Genomic DNA, 23,802 nt, shown 5'->3' on the forward strand with positions numbered 1-23,802 from the left:
AATCACTTTGTATTATAGATAGGGGAAGGTATATATAATCGACAAACAGCAGGATTTGGCATTTCCATTTCACCCATTGTCCAGTAGTAGGAGTGATTCAAAGCAACGGAGAACACGTTGCTGAATTCGATCTGGATTCGTTGAATTAGATTTGTAGATCGTATGCCCTGCGATTGTCAATTACCATCCATTACCATTTTAAAAGACCTTCGATTTCACCTGAGGCTCGAATCTGTTTTCAGAGAAAAGCAATGGACAAAGTAACAATTTTTTTTTTCTCTTATGATTTTTAAATAACACTCGATAAGATGTTCTATTATTTGATAATGCTGTTCAGAATGGAACTAAATAGTCTACTTTTAAATGGAACATTTTATTAAGCTATTTTTCTCAGGAAGAGACGTGGAAACACTGTCAACTCGTCATTGTTTCTATCATTTCTTCGTTAGTTCTTCTATAATAATTTCCGAAGAGTCAAGAGATTTAAAATTTTCTTACTGTATGTTTACTGAAATCAATTCTCATCATCAATTTAATATTTGTCTGAGAAAGATAGTCTAGCTTGTAAATTAAGCTCTATAAATCGCCAAACTTTAATTTGGATCGATAGTAAAATAATTGGGGACAACATTCCAGCATGAAAACTATTTAGGAACTGCTTGAAGTTTAGCAAAAAAGAATCATAAAAGATGGAAGAGGTTAATTGTTGTAATAAAAACAGAACGTTAAAAGTTAAATTACAAATTTCTTGACAAACTGCAGTGCTCCACCTGTTTCAACAAAGAAAAGCTGCCTTGTATATTCGAATAGATTAGAGCAATTTCAATATATGTTGAATAAAATTACAAGTTTATTTTAAGTGCGAGCAATTTTATAGAAAATGAATCGAAGGCGGAAAGTTATTACGTGGAAACGCGATACCTAATTTAATTAGAAAGTAATGAAAGTAAGATGAGAATGGACGAAAGGGGAGATAAAAGAAAATTAATTTTGAAGAAGGAAAAACGGGAAAATAGGTAAAGGCACTTGAAAATTAAAGGGATATCTTAAATAATCAATATGAGCGTACCACTGAGAGTGCATGTAATAATGAATATCAATTAAAATGCAGATGCCTTTAATTTTAACCATTTTCATTCAATGAATGATAAATTACAATTTTAATATAGTATTGTTGCTGTGTAAAATTATATTCGTAGATGTAGTACAATACATCTTTTTCATATTTTATCATTTTACACTACTGCACACTGTTATACATTTTTATTATATTACACAATTATGGTAAGAAATTCAATTGCATATAATTCCTTACATTGCTTTTAAGTTGAAAGTTAAAGTTTATAAATCATACATTGCTAATTTTATTCATGTATGGAATATGCGATTATGAAAATCGTATGATAAATGTATACAAAATATACACATGTAAATCGATGCAAATGTTGTACAGCAGTTTTGTACGTGGTTCCTATATTATCATGCATCATGAATGCATAACATCCACAGTCTCGCTGCAACCACAAAATTACTGAATTTCGATAAAACGTAATACTGAGTTTTGTTTTCTCGCGTCAACACTTGATTAAGTTTTAAGATATTTATCTTGTTGTTTTTAGGTCATTGTAATATAGATTTATTGAAAGTGCTCTAAACAAACCTTAAACAGAATGAAATTTCACCTGAGAAAGTTGAATAAACTTTCCTAAAGTGTCCGGACTTACCCGCTCATTTTTAGTCGCACGCCCCTTGTTGAATTTCTGACATCGCCATTGTGTCTGAGCGTGGTACAGTGGCCACATGAAAATATGAGCCTCGACTAAATTTGCGGAGAGGAAACTCGTGACTTCCTCGCCACGCCAATGTGCGGCCGCATACGGATATGGTAATACAGCAGTTAATCGCGAAACATGACATTACCGTTGTACCTCAATTGCTTTATTCGCGTCCTGCAAATTTTTTACTTCGTACTTCCACAACAATATACGCTTTCTCGTGTCGTTTGAACGGAAAACTTAAAGAAAATATGAATTTTTGAAAAATTCGTGCTCGCGTAAGTTGAAAGTAAGTCGTTAACAAAGTTTCTCAGACCAAACTACGTCCCCTCCCCCAGGACATCTGAATGGAAAGTTAATACCGTTTAAATACCTAAATACTGCAACTTTATCGAATAATGTACTCCACGAAGATTCTTCGAACGGTACACTGGGAGCCGGTGAAAGTCTGTGCCAGAATCAATGCGGAAACTGCCAGGAATTTTTAATAAGGACGCGCGTAGGTAACTGGAAGAGACCACAAGGAAAAAAAAGTTACATCCCGCTGGAGTGTGTTCCCGGGAGTAACGTTTGTTTGTGGTTTGAAAATTTTTACCGACACGTCAGAATACTTTGAGAATGATTTCCAGTATTCTCGGTAAAATTGCTCCCGCAGGAAATAATTCCGGTTTTAAAGGGAAACTTGTATCTCCTTCCTTACATCAAAGCGAGGCTAGAAAACACGACCGCCGCCGCATACCTCAAGAGCTCGCCCCTTTTTCCTGGCCGGGGCTTCAGGGTCGCGATTCAAATTACAGACTCGCATTTCCGAAATGCTGCTCTCGCCGACTACCCCGAGCGAGTTATTTAACTCCACATTCAGCCATTGTGCTCCCCTCTTGTAAAACTCAATATCGCCGGTGCCAGAGCCACGATCGGATACGAGTCTGTTGGGGGACGTTAACTTTGTCACAGCAACTCGGAACTGTTTATCTTTCGACAACAATGTAGGAATACTGCGCCACGTTAAGGAGACGAAGGCAGTTTCACGGAGCTAACTACCACGTTGTCAAGAAATCGACGCCACTCCCAACGAGGGTTATCGATCCCCTTTAAGGAAGTGTCCTTGCCAGAGAAAAGTTTATTCGTAATTTTCGAATTATATATTATTAGGATAGTGAAACGTTTAGTTGTTTCTATCGGAGACGTAGCTGAAAGTTAAGGGATGAACATTCAATTTTTTAGTTGTATATGAGTAAATTCTGATTAATAAAATCAGCGTTTAAATCGAATTGACTTATGCGTGATTTTAAGAAAATAATCTTCAACTACGACTACTATTCAGAACCATTCTTGTGTTTTTTTGTACAAACCGGAATTGAAGTAACTCAAGTTAGTTTGCCTTTGAAAATTCGTATATTGCTTTTCAGTATTCCGTGAAGATTTGAGCATATTTTATGTCTAACTCCACTACAAGTCTATTGTAAATTTACAAAGAATTTACTACTAATAGTATCCAATTGGAACACCATATTATGAGATACGAATGTTGACCCGCAGCCAGATTTCATCGGACGTTAAGTCACCGTTATTGAAAAACGTAATGTGGTTCGGAACATTGACGCTGGATGACTAAATCGTCCACCATTAACCTGGTTTTCCTAACGTGAAACTGTTTATCCATTATTCACAGTGAGCAATTGCGAGGGGCTACCCAGATAACTGCCCACGGAGAAGGAGCGACTCGCCAGTTTTCTCGGCGTTGTTACTTGAGAGTGTGCATGACATATATGTTCATAAATGGCGCTCAATGACTCATACATTCATGCAACAATTGTCTGATTCGCTTATAATCTTATCCATATGATCGCATGACGCGAATCTCGTACGAGTTGCATCGTATTTTGAAAACACAAATCTGAAATGTATGTTGATATATAAATGGTCCTCAATGATTTATATATTAAATTTTATTTTACAAACATAAATTTAAAATATATGTATATGAATGGTGCTCAAATTAAAAGCGAAGGCTTTCTCGATGTTTCTATAATAACCTAGTCCTTTTATAATTTTATTCGATAACTTCTAAAGTCGCAATCGAACCAAAAGCAGTTATCATCCGCGTTCTTCGTCTCCCCTACCGAGGGTTGATGGGTCAGTTGTTATGGCATCGTAACTGGATGACACACGGGCCATAGTTTATCCACTTTAGATCACTGTATTAAACCTTGCCCAGACCTATAACCATCATTTCTGCTTCAGAACCCTTAAAACCCCGACCAACTCCTGTCAAAGGGACATGCGTTATGTTCCATCGATAATTAATTTATAAAATTATTTTCGAAACACTTTACTTGTTCGTATCTGCATATTCCAACGCTCTGGTCACCCGTGATATCTGAGATATAATATATTCATAGCAACTGCAAATAACCACGATATAACTGCCCGCTGACCTATATATCGTTAATCAATTCGACACATTTACGTTTGTCATATTCACATGACAGGAAAAAGACGTCAGAAAGCAACTTCTTTGATTAATATTTTGATTCGTTGACTGGAATCAAATGGCTATAAAATGTTCGAATACTAAATTATTCAAATATTCCCAGCTTCGATAGTAAGCTTCCAATTATTATTATTTCTGTTTATGTTTATATTGTTGATCTGTGAAAACTTATAAACTTGATTAAAACACGAGTAAGCATACATGGATAAATAAAGCAGTGAAGTTATCGTTAAACTAGATTTCCCCGAGAATCGTGCGAAATTTGAACTTCAAACGAAAATAGCATATTCGTGTTCCGACAGCTGCAAAATTGCCCCTTGCATAGATGTAAACACGAAATAGTGAGCTTAGCATTTTGGCCCGCGTTTCGGGGGATACGCGAATAATATTTTCCATGATAAATTTCCTACACGATTCCACACTTTGGGGTTACAAATTTCTCGGAGGGCACATCTAGTAGTTCCTACGCTCGGGGAATATTACTTATGATAAGGATAATTATAGTCTGTTGCAGGGTCACGTCTTCGATATAGAGCGTTATCTGGCCGGGATGCGAACAATTCTCAGCCGTAGTTAATAAAAGAACCGACAAGTTCTCGTCTAACGTTTAGCGTTTCCATTACGTGGAACCGAAGAACCCAGCCAATGGTGGAAAAATGGAATCGATCGTCACGTATTTCATAAGTAGATAGGAACAGAAGAAGTGTACGGAGAGAAGTTGAACAGAAGTTGCCAGCAATTTCAATACAAGCACGACGCGGGACAAAATATCGTACACACACACACACACGTGACGATGGCATTAGTGGTAAATGGGTCAGCGAGGTGATAGAATGTATTCTATACACGTTTTCCGAAAATTCTGGAAAATTCCTATTCCCGCGAAAATTGGATCACCGTCGGGAGTATTTTTAGAACTTAATTCCAAACGAGTGTTTCCCCGAATCCATTTAGAAAATTTAAACTGTACAAGTGACGAGGTCTTCTCGAATACTGTTGGAGATAAAAATAAAATTCTTGGTTCATATTTTAAAGTGTTTGGGAACCATTTACATGCATCGAGTCCCGGGAGGCTTAGCAACACTTCGACTTCAGACTCTGTAATCAGTTCCATACCAGAATTAGTGCGAGAAACCGTTTAATGGACTTCGAATATCATCGATGAAATTTGGTCAGTTCGAAACGGGTTGACAGTAATTAAAAGCTGGCAATTGGAGACGGAACAGAATTTTGAACCGATAGCCTGAGAACGTGATTATCAGAGATAAGTGAAATCGAGGCGCTAGGTAACGTTTCGCAATCGTAGTACCAGCGACGGCCATTCATCTCGCAGATGCGTCATTTTGATGGTCGCCGTGATTGATAGCGGTGATTGGTAGCGATCCTCGGCACGTGTAAGCTCAAATCGACGAGTGGAGACAAACGATCTCGTTAACTGTCAGAAGATATCTACACACGTACCCGAGAAAATTCATATTCCAATCGGCGCACTGTAAAACGTCAGCAAGTGTTTCTATTATTTTGGGTCGAACCTTGAAAATTAAAGTTAGTGAGTGGACATCGAAATCCACTATCATTGAATAGTAGTGGTACTATTCTCACGGGTGATACACGTTCTTTATATTCTTCCACATTCAACAAATTTTAATAATTCTAAGTATGCACGTCCTTTACTATTATTAATAAATAAAAAGGATAAAGACCATTTTTAAATTCAGTTTTCCATATTGTATGCCAGTACCTCAGCATTTGAATACATTTACAACAGAGCTGCGACGTCCTTAAACTGGTTTACACTAAACTGTTAAATTTATCAAATCACGTTCAGTTTTAGCTGGCCTTCGTGGGAGATGTTTAATGAAATGCGACACTCAGTCTCTCATACGAAAAAGGTCGCCAGAGGTTTGCACGGGACAGAATATATTTTTAGATCATGTACCAGTAAATATGTATAAAGGGTGTTCAGAATTGCTATGATTTAGCTGTATTAGCTTGATTAGTCATAATCGAGTAATTAATTTCGCCTTGAACGTATTCTTGATCATGTGGCTCCTACCTCAAAAGGCTTCTGCGAAAAAATTTTTAAAAATTTTGATGAACAAAGTAGACAATTAACCTTCGGTTTCTGGTTTTATCGAACGCTTTATTAATTTACTAACTGTGTTCGCACAGATATAAAAGCCATAAAGAATCTTAATTATTAAACAAGAAAACAAAACAGTTAAACTTCAGGGAATTTTAATACTAGAATAGTGCAAAATAGAATTTCTCTATTCCCAATACACATTTAAATGATTCTTTGATAGTCTGGAATTCGCATATTGAGAACTCGAGTGATAAACAAGGCTAATTTAGTATTCATACACTTTGTTGCGTTATTCGCATAAGAACTGCAAAATTTCAATGCAGGAACTGCAGCGTTAGGAGGTGAGGTGAATAATTTTACCGCAGCCAGACGTTTCGCGCGATAATAATTATGCGCCTGTCCAAGAGAACGTCGAGCAAACTCGCACGCCAGTAGAAAGTTTTGCAAGTATAAACTTCCTGGGTGCGATATCGCAGAAAACATACGAAACGAAAAAATCCAGTTCCATGAAACAGATTGCAGTGAAAACGAGGAAAAACTGATGGAAATGCAAAGTTTTTCCAAATACATCAGTGTCCTTCCTTCGTTACCATAACAATTGATATTGTTAAGCTAGTAAGTACATATGGGTGATAAGGATTTTGATTAGGGAATTAAAAAATTAATCCTAAAAGGTGAAACGTCAGAGAAAATAAATTTCAATAGGACTCATTTTAGGACAATTATTATTTTAATTTCTATTTAAAATAAATTATAACATTTACATATTCTCTATCATTTGATCTTTTCAGAGAAGATCGCGTAGCCTTCAGCTGACAGGTTCTATGAATTACAGAATTGTTACGAAACCATACTCTAAATTTTTCAGTATACGAGCTATTTGTTCCGCGCAAGATTTGATAGAAAATTGGAAATAAGTCAGTTCATTGAACGCAACAAGTGAGCACATTTCACGCAGACCGAAACGTCGATAAAATCACACTCGATATACCGTTTCGCTTATCGTGAAATCCACCTACATCAGAAATTATACAGTAAACATGTTTTTCGTTGAAATAATTATGGATCTATCTGTGCAAATATATTTAACGATATTGGTAAAATTCAGCTGAGTTATTTCAATTTCTGTATAGGAATAAATTCTTTAATTTCACCTTTTTATTTTATAAAATAAACAATACAGATATTTTAATTGATCTTTTATAGGCCCTGAATTAAATATAAACGTTTCCAAACAATTCTCCGATATTTGACAGAAGGGGCTTTAAATGAAAATTAAAAAGTATATCATATATCACGAATCACATACATATATATATCATATAATTATGACATAATATCAAATAAATTAATTAACCAGGTTTTTCTTCCCATCAGATTAGGTTAGAGAAAGAATCACCCTCAGGGTTGATGAGAGGGGTAGCAGCTCCCCTCAGATATGAGAGTTAACAAATACTGCAAACAGTATTAAACAATGCAGGAGTCATATCAAAGTAATGATAAGAAGAATGGAAATATTATTTAAGAAGAACTTCAAGTGTAATAACTATTGTATACGGTTACACGCTTATACTCTTCAGAAACGATTTCTTTTTTGTCATTATCAAATTTTTGTTCTTTTCATTATTGACAGTAATTATAATTATACTAAACTAAACGTCCACACATGTAGCCAAGGGCGCGAAGACTTTAATAAATAACGGAACGTAATAGAAATCCCTGCGCCAGACGTTCGAGTAAACGATCAAATTCGAGAGGACAAGTTCGCTGCATAAAGATTGAGAGTAAGTTTCAAGGGTCGACCGACTTTCCTAAGGGTAACGGCGATTCTGATCGTGCTTGTGACAAAAAAAGCACGCCCTGAGTTAAAGAACTGATGGATTCGTTGAAATAAACTTGACTGAAGGAGCTCGCAAGTGTACACGAAACTTTCCCTGGGCACAGTTATCGAAGACATTTTGGCCGTCGTTCAAGCCTGGAACAGACAACTTTAACCATCGTTATTTACGATGCGACTGCAATCAGTTCCCATGCACACAGAGAAGTTCCCCCCGATAAACTGCAAACGAACCGGCACCAAACGAGTTTCTGCTCAGCATGCAAATTATTCCGGACGTCATGAATGGCGTTGTTTGTCGCGTAAAAAGCAACGATTTTCACCTGTCGATCGATAACCCCTGGGAAATTGGATTACCCCTTTTTTCCCGATGTCCGCCTCAGTTTCTCTACATTCGACTGATCGTGTAACACGACTCGTTCACGTGGAATCAACGATACCAGAAGGGTGTAGCTGCATAGATGGAGCGAGTTACGCGAAATGCATCAAACTAATTGCCCCGCGACGCACCGGCTGGGGATTATTAGTCGTAATTGTACGTAACAAATGCATTTCCAATCAGGAAAGGGAAGGGGAAGAGTAAAGGAGCCTGAAACGTGATTTCTCAGCTTGATTTGGAATTATTAGGTTGACGCGTGTTCTTCGTGCACTCGAATCAGTATTAAAAGAGAATTAAGTATGAAATATTCTTACATTCTGTGGGAAATGTAACGTAAAAGTAAGAACTGGAAAGCTTATATATTATTCCTAATAACACAACAGATATTGGCATATTTTGAACTGTATTGCCAGTCTTGTCAAAATCTCGTCAAAATCTCGTCGAGAGCTCGTCGAGAACGAGATCATATATTCTAAATTGTCGAAAATTCGAGATCGATATGCATGTTTCGAGATTTTTCGAGATCAAGATCGAGATCGTAAAAATCTCGTCTCGTCTCGTCTCGTGCGCATCACTATAGACGATCTACAGAGATGTGCAGCTCACTAGATCGGGTGCAATAGTAACTGGAAGGTTGACGGGATTGGAGGAGACGTAAATGGGGTTCAGCGGGGTTGGAGGAACGATGGGTTGCACATAGACGCTAAACCATGTATTAGAAAATAGAGGGAAAACGGGGAGAAATGTTTGAGACTTTTGTAGATTTGAAAGCATTCGACAGTCTGGACAGAAAGATACTATGGAAGGCGTCGTGGAATAAGGGCGGGGAGGTGGGGAATGATAAAAAGAAGAAAGGATGTGTACAAGAAAACTAGTTGCAGAGTTAGAGTCGGGATGGAACGTTGGAGAGACTTTGGATTGGAAAGAGGATAAGACGCGGGGATGTTCGTTGAGCCCAATCCTATTCAATCCATATGTGGTAGACATAGAAACAGTTCATTATTGATAATTATTTTTGTAGTCGATAAGAATATATGTATATACGTGATTGTTGAAGTGATTATCACTGTAATTGATCATACAGTCGTTTGTAATAATTCGATGAAAGATTTCTTCAGCTTATCAACTTGAAATGCAATTACAAAATTCTAATTAAAGGAATAAATTTGAAAAAAATAATTTTTCATTTAAATACGTTATATGATGAGATGAAATGCGCTAAAAGCAAATTTTATTTCTGTATTCGTCTCATATTCCATTAATTTTCATAATTTCATGATCAACTCATATACGCGCTCGTTATTCGATGCATTCATATCCTTTAAAACAGAATTTTTGAATATGATACTATCCCTATAAGAAGTGTAACCATTTAGTAATTAATGGCTAATGCGTTAATCGTGTTTAATGACTACTCTCGTTTTCATCACTTGTGTTAGTCATTACTCTAATTACCAATCATTCTGGTAATCAATCACTGGTTTGATTACTCTTGATTACGGATTACACATTGTCAAATACTTCATGAAACTAGGCTAAATTCTACAAAAAAGGGGTAAGAAAAAAAAGACAAACGCGAAAAAAATTAAACGAAATATATTGAATCTAGTACCCACAAAATTGCAAGTATTTCTGTAAAATTACGCTATTTTTGGTGTCCAGATCAAATATGCTTACGCACTTCTCTATAATTGACTATTTCACCATCGAATGGACTTAGCAAACAATTTGTTTCCGATTACCTTGCACTAATGGAGAAAATACACTGACTAATCGATCAGCATGAAACAACAATGATCACTTGAGAACTCCCTGAAGATTGCTGACGTGTAATCAGGTTCTCGTTACGCTTGCAAGAACTGCTCGATATCGCGTGGCTATAACGATGCGTTCATTACGAGATCGTGCAGTGGATCGTTTCTGCTCAAGTAACCTAAGCGTAGCGATTTAAGATGAAGAATTTTAGCAAATTGGGTAATAAATTGTAAAACTACGCGGTGAATAACGTCATTCTCTTGTGATCCTTTTTAGAAAATAATTTAATTGGCAAATTAATCATCTCAAATTAACATTATTGTTATCAATAGTATCATTTTGCAACATTATTTAACCGCAAAAATTTAAAAAGAAATTTCTAGGATATAGTAGACAACAATGTAGATATAATATTTAATTTTACAGAATGGAATTTTTAATTTTCACTACAACTACGTTTCATAGTTACTCGAGGAAGTTCCAGCGTGTCTTCCTTTTTCAAATTTTCGCCATTTAGGCAACGTCAAGGCAGAGGCAGGAATTCATATTAACTTAAAAACTTTTTAAGTTAAAAATTCGTATCATTTCGAAGATTCTTTCAAACTCTCGAGGAAGGAACATAGACCAATTTAGAGCCTCTGATAACCATGAAACATGCCATACAAGTAGTGTATGGAAGAGTATTAAACATACTTTAGCTGTATTCATGTAAGGAGGGTGAAAACTTCCTACAATGTTGTAAATGAAATAACTGTTTAATTACCTTCTGCGAGACTGTCGATGTGTCTGACCATTGAAGTACCCATACTACTTCATATTACTGAACTTCATAAATATGTATGAGAAAAATATACATATAAATCTGTAGTGGATGAAAACTTACTTCAATATTGCGAGTGAAAGCACTGTAATTAACTTATGTGCGACTATCGATGTGACTGACCATTGATGTATTTATACTACTGAAATTCATGAAATTCATGCATACACGTGTACATAAGAATTTGAACTCTTTCTAATAGTCTTAACTGATGAATACTAATATTAAACTCGTATAATAATGACAGTAACACGTGTCAAATATTCTTCAAGCCTTCCCCATTTATTAAATCAGCAAATGTTAAATGTGCGATCCTCTTCTCGCTGTTCCGCTATCATAATCAGATACAGTTTCCGCGTCCAACGTTAATCGAATACCCGGAATCCGGCGTCCTTCTCTGCCTCGGAATGCGGCCCGCGTGTTCGTTATAAATTTCTCCAGTATTTGCCATTCGGTAATAGCCCCCATAACGAGGGTTGCGCCGCATTTCCTGCGGGCTGGGTACGAAATCGCCGACGAAATCACGCTAGCCTGGATAGCACGAGTAACGAAAACTGACCTACGAAATTTGATACAGCGGAGGCAAACCCTCCGGAACTTCGGTGCTCGTCTTTCCCCCCATCCCCCTCTGACCCAGGATTTCAGAGATCTCTGGGTGGTACGTGTCAGCCGGTTGAGTCACGCGCCACCGCCTTCTAAACATGAGATACTCGACATGTGTTCGAAAGAGGAAGGAACACACACGGAACGATATACGAATTGGTAGCCGCGAGGAACCGCATTCCCGACCATAAATCGCTGTTAGCGACAACCTCGATCCTTGGTTTAATCCTTATAGACGCCGCGGCTATATATTATTCAACCGCCACGTTTTGCATATTTTCGTCGCCCTCGCGAGCTGTGTTTCTACTCGAATTCATGATTCCAGTTGGGCATTCAGACGGGGTATTTGTATTTCGAAGATTTACTGCCTGACGTTTGGGTTATGCAAACAATTTAATCTTGTGGCATCGACACGGTTTCGGAGTAACGCGACGGTTATTTTGTAGGAAGGACGAGGGTTGGAAGGGAACCGGTTTTGGGGCTTTTTTCTTAGGGGAGAACAAGAAAGAAAGACTGTGAAACAGTTTCATTATCGACGTTAGTTTCCTTATAAAATGTTATAACGATGCTGCTTGTTCGTCATTTATTGGCTGAGTTAAACGAAGCGTATCTTTTTACATTTAATTTCGATATTGCAACTCGACCCGCTTGGGATAATATCGATTAACCACTAATCGCTAGGGTGGTTTGCTTCGAATCACGTGACGTTGATATTTCGTTTTAAATTGATACTTGCGCGGAATCGAACGCTCGACAAATCCACGTCGTGGTCGCAATTTGCGCTAAATAATTTTCAGATCGTGCACGAACGACGGAAGTGGAACAGGGGATGAAGTAAGGGGAGTAAATTCGCGGAGACGGTTGCGGCCTTATGGGTCACACGTTCACAGCCTTCGGATGTAGGGTAAGTTACAGGCGCAGTGGAAAAGTCGGGTTATACAGATCACGTATGGCCTGGAATGGACGAGTAAAGTTTCGGGATTCACTTTCCACCCTCCCCCCCCCCCCTACATCCGGATGGTAAGCCAATTTCAGCTATAACAAATACCGTGAGTTAGTTACAGACGGTGAGTTTACCGCGTGGGAAACAAAGAGCAGTTAACACCGATAGAATTTTCGACAAATGTGTAAAGTACGTTATTGTCTTGGCACCTAGCGTGCCCGTGCCATTACGTGCAACAGAATTTCGGAATAGTCCAGAGAACGAGCGAACCGTTAAATGGAAGCAATCGCGTAGCGGAGACAAAAAGAAACTTCGTTCGTACCGAAAATACTTGGCAGAAAAATAAATTGGTAAGGAGAGACGCAAAATATTTTTTTATGGTTTTCTGATAATAATTTTGTACTTATTATTCAACCTCGTGTCAAATATAAAATATATCTCCGATACGATACAAGCAACGTTCGCGAGCAACCATAATTCTGTAAAAATTGACTATGCAAGAAGTTTGCGGTCATATGAGGGATCCATAAAGTGGCCCTCTCCGTCTCTGTTCTAGACATCTAAACGACGGTGCATCGTGTCGGAGGCGTTCTCGTTTGCGGGGTCGGTGGAAAAAGGCAGCCAAAAATGCCGTAAGCACACGGAAAATTAGATATCACCCGGCGCAGACAGTTAATTCGACGTATGCCGTCGCCCCCCTCGAAACTTTTTGTAGTACGTGACGAGGCATAGCAAGCAGTGCTACGAAATGCAGTTCACCGACGGTGCTCCGCTGTTGCCCGTACACGTTGCGCATTTCCTACTCGAACAAATCCACTTTGCAGCCTCCTTTCTGTACCGTCGCATCCTTGACACTATGCGTCACCCGTACGTATCCGCCATGGAAATGAGAAACCGATACCGAGAGGAATCTTTTCGACTTTTCGACTAACCCCCATCTGCCGCCATTAACCGAACGCCTTTCACGCGAAATTGGATTCCATTCCGAGCTACTCGTGTTTCTCCTGCGACCTTCCCAAGATCCACGACTCCTTTGGTGCGACTACACGTCCGTCGAGTTTTATTTCGTCTGGCAAACAGTCCGTGCTCTTCTGACCCCTAATGTTCGGATTTGACGTTTTCTGATTCGAACATTCCAGAGGAAATCCTTATGGAAGGACGCGAAACATTTTTTGAACCGGACTAACGCGGTTACTAGACAGTTCTATTGGGTTCATTCGTGAGCAATTCATGTATTTCAACTTACAATTTATTTTAAAGTTTCTTATTATATGATAATTATTAAACAATTAATTAATATTCAAGCTAGACTGATAAAAGTTCTCTATGTACGCATCGTACGTCAAGAAGACGAAACCTTTGGAAAATGGCGAAAGAACAGAGTAAAGAAAATTAAATGAATTATCGACAACGAAATAATGAAAAGCACATAGAAAAAAAAAGAGAACTATGAAAGAATGTAAGACAGACAGAGAGGGAGAGAACACATATTGATTCAGCAAAGGTAATTTCTTATCGCTGACGTCCCTACCTTTACACAATATAATATTCTGACAACGATCAACTGCCACCGTTTCAATCAGTTGTGTTTGCAAGCTACAACTCGCGAAAAGAGCATTCCTCGGGAAATTCTCAGGCCATGTAAAATTCATAATACGATCCCTGAAACCACTCTACCTTCAGACTCTCCAACGATGTCCTTTAGAGCCATATTTTTTAAGACTATCCGCAGTTTAAGCAACGGAAAGGTTTCCCCGATGCTTGCAAATTGAATTTCAACGGTAGCTGGCGCTCTCTTCTAGTTCTATTTCTCGAGACTTCAAAGCCATCGTTCGGAATTCACTTGCGGCACCGCCGTTACCTTGATTTCGTTTTTTCGTCTCAAAAGGATCGCTCTTTAGCAAACCCTACCCGTGCTTCAAAGAATTTATCCTTCGCGTTGGCATCGCGGAGGGGCACACGTGTGGTCTGAGAAGAGATTCTGATTCGCACACGTGTACTTACACGCGAAATGGTAAATTCCTCAAAGAAGGATCACTTTCAATCACGTTCGAAGAAACTCAAGTAATCAATTCGACTTTCCGAGGGAGATAGAATGGCCTGAACACGGATATGCACTCGATCCCCCGTAAATCGACGATATGAAATTGTGGTCGGTGTAACTGCTTGTTCATTTTGTATCGATTTTTATGAGGAATTAGTTGAATTGCTTTCATGAAAAACATTCTGCTATTTAAATAATAATAATAAATTGATCGTAAAGATTTTTTACGGTTTTAGAGTAAGTCTGGTTGTTTCGGAAGTCAAAGTGCAGATGTACAATTGAAAATTGTACGATATTTTTTCTTCATCGACACGTTTCTTTTCCAAACGTTAACCTAAAAAGAAGCCTTGTTCTGCAAGTTGTAAAGAGCGTTTTGATCACGGGGATCATTCTTCTGCAGGGACAATCGAGGTTGAATTGCGCGAACGTATTCTGTAACGGTCTCGTCGCAATAGCTTTTCCAGGTTTCGCTGGAGTTGTGAAAATGTTTTGAAAAAGGCGCGGTAGACTCAAAACAGTTTATATGAAACGTGATTCCGTGAAAGAATTATAAGCAATCATAGAGGAATAACGAAAAATAATTATTTCTAGTACTACGATACTAATATATCGATCTAAAGTATTTTTATTTTTAATACCTTGATCCCTTGAGCCCTGCATACTGCAGTCCTTACAAGAATAAATCTGATTACTACTACTTTCAATTACCTTTAATAAGCGCGTAAAGTGTATTTGTATTTCTTTCTATGTTCTCTATGCTTTCCAATGCTAGTAAAATAATATAAATTTCGGTAATATTTTTTGAAAATTGTTTTTGGAACAAGTATTTAATTTTTATATTCCCTGTTATTATTGTTCTTAGGTATGCATTATTCTCTTTCTTAAAATTTGTATGGATTTGTATAATTACTGTTGTCCACAAAATTATAAAACACAATTAAAAAATAGCAACTCAATTGCCCTGAGTGAATTTCCTCGCCGAGTGACGTTCTAATAAATATAAAAGCTCACATTTTCGTTGCCCGGCCGTGGATGAGATATAAAGAAATTTATGTCGCAAATTCTTTGAAAATATTTTAAGTCTGAAAATGGGATGCGGGTAGTCATATTCGTAAAATCGCGCAGAAAAACGTGGACCGTCGTCGTTGAAAATTCTTTCAAACCATCTAACTAATGCCGTAGTATTTCTCAAAAGCTTTCGAGCGGCAAAGAGACCTCCATTAGAAGCATCACGAAAATAAATGGGTCCTAATATTAGTATGAAGTATCCTTGGTGTTCGTATAATTGAATGCGTAAGTGGACGAACACGAATCTTTGGACGTGATTAATTCCTGGGAATTCTTTTCTTAAGGCAATGATCACCCATCATTCTTCATTCCCTTTTTCTTCGTTTCAAATTTTATTGTGCGGACTTCTACTTTTATATAAAATTAATCTCACGTGAGGTGAATTATGTTTTACTTTATTAGTATTTAATGCACACCGGTTCAACAAATTTAAGTAGTTGAACTGATTAATAGATTGAAAAATCAGAAATTTATTACGATTAATATTTTCCAAAGTTCATGAAGTATTATATAAACACTTCTCAAAGGTAATTAATTTCATATTGTTCCTAAAGGTGTACCAGTAGAAAATTGCAATTGTTATTTCATAAACCTTCAAGTTCCAACAATTGAAAAGCACATCTCGATCCCCTGTGACGTCAGAACTCAGGATAAACATAAATGACGTTTACTGTAAGAACTAATCTCCACGCGACAATGGTTGTATAAAGCTCGAGGCGTGATTATCTTGAGTGTAGGTTAGTAAAAACGTCAAGCATAATCGATTCGCGAAACTACGTTTATTCACGGAGCTAGCACATTCTCAGACAAGGGACCAACCATGAGGGAATGTTCTAAAATATATTGCAGGCATTGACGATAACGGTATAACTTTCTCTTACATGAGGGAAACTATTCGCATGGCGGTATGCGCACACGTAGAGGACAAAGAAGCTTGGTAGTCGTCGGTACTCGGTTGGTGAGCTTTGGACCTCAACTAATCTTGAAGCTAAGCACAGTTCTATGGCGGATGGGAGAGATTCGTTTCTTCAACAATAAGGGTGTACGACTAGAACTGCGGTGAAAGGCTTTCAGGGGGCTTTGATATTCTATTATTCAATAAAACGCAAATGGCATGGAATACACTCGACTTGAATGAAATTACTAAGGATTACAATTAAACAGAAATGATTTATCTGATTCAACGTATATAAAGATTAAGTTCGGTTCAATTGTACAAGAATCACGTGAACATAATGGGTTTGCAACATAGGGCTTTAGGATATTGTTTTCTAATAACGAATGTATAACTGTCAGCGTTGTCGTGTTAATTTGTCATCATGTATACTTTAATTTAAAATTAAACATTTTAATGGATACTAATGAATGTTTGATTAAAAAATAAAATTCCAAAGTCTTTTTTGGAACAACTTCAGAAGCCCATAGATATCGCAATACTAGTATCTATCGAAATCCTCACTAGAAAACTAATAATAATACCGATACTAATGACAGTAAACGAACACTGGAAGTATACGAATCGCCATTGAAATCGTTAAAAACTTATCCGCCATGTAATGCTCGGTGGTGCTGTGGGCCTTTCTTTGCGGTCGTTCCGGTATAGAAAATCAAAAGCCGATTCCTGGTCTGAATTGTAATGGTCCTATGGGAAAAGGTCACGAGGCCGAGGAAAGAACAAAGGGGGACTGGAAAAACGGGAGTCGTTGTTGGACACAGGGAACGATAAACGGCGAAGCGGACGCGGCGAAACAATAAGAGGGCATATTTGCCCGTGCTCGTTGCACGTTATTTAGGAGCGGTACGCGCCATTTGTATTCCGGTGCACGCGTGCACTACGAAAATTCGCGATATTGCCACCCCGACGATGATACCGGGCGTTCCTTTCTCGTGCTACTTGCGATCGCAATCACGTTTCCAGAAATTAAAAGTTCCCTGATCGAATTCGACACTGTTTTCGAACGGTCGCCCCTTCGATTAGCAATTTCATCCGGTCTCCTTTAAGGAAACAATTTCAGTAGCACGTATCTGAAGAACCGTAATACACTGAGCCAAATACTAATAGAAAACACTCCTTAGCATTGAAGAAAATAGAATAAAAGGGCTAATTTTGTCGTAGCGATAAAATAACGCAGTTTTGGATATATATGGAAATGTAAATGATTATTCTTTTATTTAGTAAAGAGTTTGTCTATTTGTGTTTGACTGTTTTATCTTTAAACACGTTGGAAAATGTTACACAAAAATGAATCACAATATTATTTACTGCTTCTCTTGCTATAATAATTTCATGCGAATGTCAATAAATACTTCTAGTGGTACTATATCAAGTGGATCAACTTCTCAAGTGACTCTCATTTTACTATTTTAGTAATACATTGACTGTAGAACGTCGAAACGTAATTGAAAACTCGATTTTGGTTCTCGACAGTGATCGATGCGATTAATTTGAAAGGTTGCGAATGATTCTCCGATACACTATCGCTCAGTATGCACAACTTTGATATTGATGATTGAAAAGTGAACACGGAAATTTTTTCTCCGATGTAAATACGCGAACTATATTTTTATCGCGTTATCCGTCGGTTATTGAAATATCAAGGTACGCCCAGGCTTTTCCAAGGGAAATTTTTAAAGGGCCATTTTTCATCGTTTAGAAAATGTAAAGTGTTACTATAAATTTGCCGTGCAATATTTAGTTAGGGAAAATGGGAGCAATCAAATTTCACCTACCTTTTTGCTTACTGTCACAATTCAATCCTGACCCTACGACTATTACAGAGGACATATTGTACCGCAGTGTTGATAATCAATCATTTTTATATTTAGTATAATTTTTGAAGCAAGTTCAGAGAAATTTTTCACTATCTGATGTTAGAATTACTTTCAATACAGTAAGGTGACAGAATTCTGGACATTTAAATTAATCTTTCTTTGCTCCCTTGTTCCTTGTTGAAGCCTAAAGTTGATAGAATATTGAAAATAGCATACTGGGAGTTCCGTAAACTGTTAAAAATTCTAACAACTTTTTTCGAGAGGGGTACTGTACTCATTAAATCATACTACAAGAACATGCAAGAAGTAAGAATAATACTTTTACTAACATACTTAATTCTAGATCAGGATTGGCAGTATAATTATTTAAGCGCACGGCGAGCACGCAAACTAGTGGCGCTACTAGCGTGTTCGCCGTGTGCTGAAATAATCACAATGCCCTTTTTCTAGATAGTAGACAGAAAATCGCATGCAAAAATATGAATTACTACTACTCGAAGTAAAATCAGCAGAAAGGACGTTCTGTCTATTGAAACACACTTAACTCGCACATGGGATGATCGAGTACATTTCGAGCTATGGTCTTGCTGTGCAGTGTGCGTGTTACGTAGAGAGAATGTCTTTTATGCGTCACAGAGATAGAGTTGAGGTTGATAGTCTGAACTTACAACGTCGATTATTTGCATAAGTGTAAGGCCGAAACTCAACACGAGGGGGTCGGACTCATTGCCCACAGGACGCTCCAGCACGTTGTACGCATCCAGCAGGTCGTTTAGCAGCCGTTTCTCGTGTAAACCGCCATTTACCAGCCCTAACCAATTATCATTTTTCAATCATTATTGTGCAACCAGGTCTTTCGAACACTTTGAGCCACGACCAAGCTTGATGTTAATGTAAATTTGAAAAGGTTAACGAACTCCTGTTGCTCACCAATCGATAAAGTAATTTTTCTAAAAGTATTGAATTGTGTTGTATTCGATTAAGTAGGGCATCAAAGTGTGGGCGTGGTTCAAAATGTAGAGGTTCAGGTCTTCTCTTTTAATTTTCACAGAATACCTCAATTCCTAAATATTTGTAACATCTTTACAATGGAATTGATCAATAAAATGAGTGAACTCTTTAATTTGATTTTGTATCATAAGTATCAATAAAATATGCCTATTCGAGTTTGCAATTTCTCATTTCCTTTTTAATTTATTAATCCGATAATATATGAACCATATAATACATGATGATACGACTACTATATGTATCTTTCATTCTAAAGAAACTGCAAATACAACACACTATAGTTTTCAGCATATTCTTATTATGTAAAATAAATAATTGATAATACCAAATCAAATAATATATACGTAATTTAGACAGGAATATTAAAATTCTCATGCGTGTGTCCGACCTCAAAATGATCGAATCGTAGAATCGACTGTATTATCGTTAACTGGCCCTCGTCCTATCATTGTCGCATCGAAAAGAAATGAAAAGAAAAGAAAAATAAGGACGATACAAATTTTTCTCGAGTTTCCTCGAGGACCATTTATCTTCCTTCGATTTGTCCCCAGTCTCTTTCTCTCTCTATCTCTCTCTCTCTCTCTCTTTCTCTCTCTGTTCGGTATTTTGCAGAAGTCAACCTACGGTAAAGTTCTGGACTGCTTCCCGCGAATATACAACTTCGTAATCTCTCATTTTCCCCGGTTTCCTCCCTCACCACCCTTCTTTCTCTCACTCTTTCTGTCTTTCTGTTACTCTTTGTCGATTTCGTTCCTCTTTCCTGTTGTACGCAATACGCTTCTCGCAACATCTTATTCCGCGAAGCAAGATGTATCAAGGACTTCGCTGTAACATCATTAGGTACGTCACGAGACATGAAGTTGTAATCCATCATGAGGAGGGATGCAAACCGTGACGAAAACGGGACACGCTATTCGCTAATAATATCAGAGACGAGTGATTTGCTTTCGTGGAAAATCTATGGGGTTTTCGCGAATGATTGACTTTTTAATAGGTTAGTCAGTTGTTTCGTTAGCATAATTCATTGCAATCTTACAGCATAAATTATGCAAACCTTACTGATAATAGCATTACCACAATATGTCACGAAAAGGATGAAAAACTTGTTTAATCATCCGATTAAATAGGGGATATCCGAGTGCAAAGAGTTAAAGTATTATTAACGACTGAATATATTAAATAACTACTAAAAAACCTTCAATTTGAATCGAAGATTTATTTTGTCTCCTTTTGAAGGTAATCTGCAACCATTTCAGCACCCTTGTACGAGTATGATAAATTATTCCGCCTTGTCGGTGTAATGATAAAATGATTTTACAAAACAATTGTCAAATGGAAACAGACGTACACGAAACAGTGATGGCTGGAGACGCATACAAAGCTGAAGTTTCACGTGGCTGTTAATTTCACCGAGACTCGCATTCTTATTTGTCATAACTTCACCACAGCAGCCCTTTTGGACGGCAATTCCAATTACGTGAATTCCATTCCATAAGGGAAATTTTCGCGTGCTGATCCGTCCTCGCATTTAGCACAAAGCGAACGGTATCGTTAGCGTTTGCTATACCGAATGACCAGCATTCAGCATTCCGTACCCATATACATATGTTACGTATGCCCCTCGATATGATGCTCCCCTTTCAGAATACAAAGGCCGAAACCGAATTTTAAATTGTTCCGCCCGACATTCGTCGCAACACTCGTACTGGGAAAAAGTTCAGTCGAGCTGTGTCGCGTTCAATTTTGCTTCGAGACATTTGTTTGTTTTGTTGGAAATCATGTGCATTAAACCGTTAGCATTGTAAGAGATTATTTAAATCTATTCATGATAGTTTTGTGTAGACTTTCTTAAATGAAGAAAGGAAAAATACATGTACGAATGAATAAGATAAAAATTTTATTGTGGAAAAATCAAAGTGGAATAATGAGGTATGTTGACCCTAATAACGATAACAATAAAGTCGTCAGATTATCAAGTAATGAATTTAATTTATATTAGATATATCCTAAAATGTATCAGTTAGTTTTTCAACTAGTCCAAAAAAGTTTACAATTTTTCAGAGAAAAAATATACAGCCTTTTGAGTCACGAATCATTGGAAAAGAAGATAACAAATTTTTTTTTTTAAACAACATATTTAATATCACTTTTTATTATCAAAATAGTAACCTACATCACACATCTGTATCAAATCTTGGCGCCTAAAGCAAAACGCTTTTTTGTCTGGCAGTGAATGTGTTGAAGAGAGTAAAATGAAATTACGAAAAAAGAATAAATTTTGATTACATAATTTATCACGCCTTCGAATCAAATTAAACATCTCTTGCTTTCCGAAATAACTTGATAATCCGAACACACGTAACGGGAAACGTTAAAATTCCAATACCGCGAAAGTCGAGATTTATGCATTTTCTCTTTATTTTACAAAAGAAAAGTGCAATTCCATTATCACAATCGAACCATTTTCGCGCCGATAATTTTACCGTAGAACGAAGTCCGTTTTCAATTAATGCGGCGTTCCGGTGGACGAAACAATAGGGTGCAATCGACCCATTTTCATTAACACGATCGTATTTCATAAGACGTATTTCGTAAACGCTGCATTAGTAAATAGGGAATGAAGACCAGACAAATTTTTATGCTGACTCCGGTGAGAAACGGTGTTAGGTTTAACATCTTAATGTGCAATCAAATAATTTTCGAGAATTATTAATTAGATTGGATAAAGTTTGAGAGTCTCTGACATGAACAAAATGTCAACAATTAAACTTTATCAAGGACCATTCCAATTCGTTAATTTGAAGATGAAAAACCTCCAACGAATTTGAATTAATTATCAACTATTTAATTGTTAATGAATCCAATACCATACATTATTTTTTTTGTCATGGCTAATTTAAACCGTTACGTTATTGCTAGTTTATGTACATAAAGTAGAGTCAAATAAAATTATTACGTGCATGACTTCGGCCTCGGATAAAAGCTTTTCGATACATAAATTACCTTAGTTATATTGCCAGAGAAATTTCGAGGAAGATATCTACATATTTTCCAAGGTAGTTTTCTCGTCACGTTCCGTCATGCTTAAACGGTGTTTATGGGATCGATTAATGGAGAGGTTGTTCCCGAGTGAAAGCTTTGAAATTCATACTCGGTCGTACGCACACACTTCCAGATTTATGATCCTATGGGGATAGATACCCTTTGCCTAGCAGCAACGCAACGGATCAGACGAGGAAACTTTATAGACGTAGTCGGTTCGGCAAAACGAAGAAAGAAATCGCTGATCTGTTCGATCCTTACGATTTTACTGTTCGTCGTCGCGATGTCCTCCTTTAGGAGTTTCCAATAAGGACGTTAACATTTTCTTTCTAAGACTGTTGACCCTGGTGCAAGGAGTGCGAAAAGTACCTAGCGAATAATTAAAGAAAAAATATTACAAATAGTTTGTGATTAGAAGTCTATTTCTTTTACTCGATTAGTTACCCTTTGTTCGTGCTCTTCTTAGTGCAGCGATGCATAAAATTCAAATCCAATTTGGACCAGGTATTACCAGATAATAGATAACCAAATTGAGAATGAATATTGCACCGACCTCCACAATTTAATGTAGAACAGATATCGATTAATCGATAAATTATTTTCAAAATTCCCTCGTTTAGCTTCAATCTGCGTTCTAAATTTAGAAAGTAATCAAACAAGTTACGTGCCATGGTGTATTCATCCGGAAAATACAAACGATCTAGATTTTATCGGTTTTGTTAATAGTATCCATATGCAGTATCGTATTTCCGTAAGTATCACAAATTAACAACCGTAGTTTCCAAGAATATAGTTTATCGAACAAATAAAGTAGCATCGCGACTGGCATCGTTGAATAATTTTCAAAGAAAAGAAACATCGCGATGCTTTATATACAACCACCCAAAGTACCGTGACATTTCCGACACACTGCCTAGCGCGGAATTCTTGTATCGCGAAACAGACTTATGAGGATTTGAATTATGACGCCAACAGGGACGCAACATTCCATATTTCCACCAGAACGTAAATAAAGATCAAGTCAGGAAGTTACGCTGCTCTGAACGTATCAGGAAAGAAATGGGTTCGGTGACGTTTCGCTTCCGGACGCGAAGATTTATCCCTTGCGAAACGTGCCGTACACGTTCTCGCTGTAAATGTCTGAAATGTCTATTTCGCGTGGAAGGCTGACCA

At 37.4% G+C, this 23,802-nt stretch overlaps 1 protein-coding gene across 4 annotated transcripts in view; it reads right to left on the reverse strand.

Moving 5' to 3' along the window:
* Window positions 1-23,802, reverse strand: part of LOC128873085 (neuronal acetylcholine receptor subunit alpha-7-like) — a 163,823-nt gene that overhangs the window by 99,237 nt on the left and 40,784 nt on the right. For all 4 annotated transcript variants that reach the window (XM_054116360.1, XM_054116359.1, XM_054116357.1 and 1 more), the window contains exon 2: window positions 19,245-19,387. In XM_054116360.1, coding sequence (XP_053972335.1) covers window positions 19,245-19,387 — 143 coding nt within the window. The remainder of the gene's footprint in view (window positions 1-19,244; window positions 19,388-23,802) is intronic.

This window comes from Hylaeus volcanicus, chromosome 3 (assembly GCF_026283585.1).
Source record: "Hylaeus volcanicus isolate JK05 chromosome 3, UHH_iyHylVolc1.0_haploid, whole genome shotgun sequence".
NCBI classification, from domain to species: domain Eukaryota; kingdom Metazoa; phylum Arthropoda; class Insecta; order Hymenoptera; family Colletidae; genus Hylaeus; species Hylaeus volcanicus.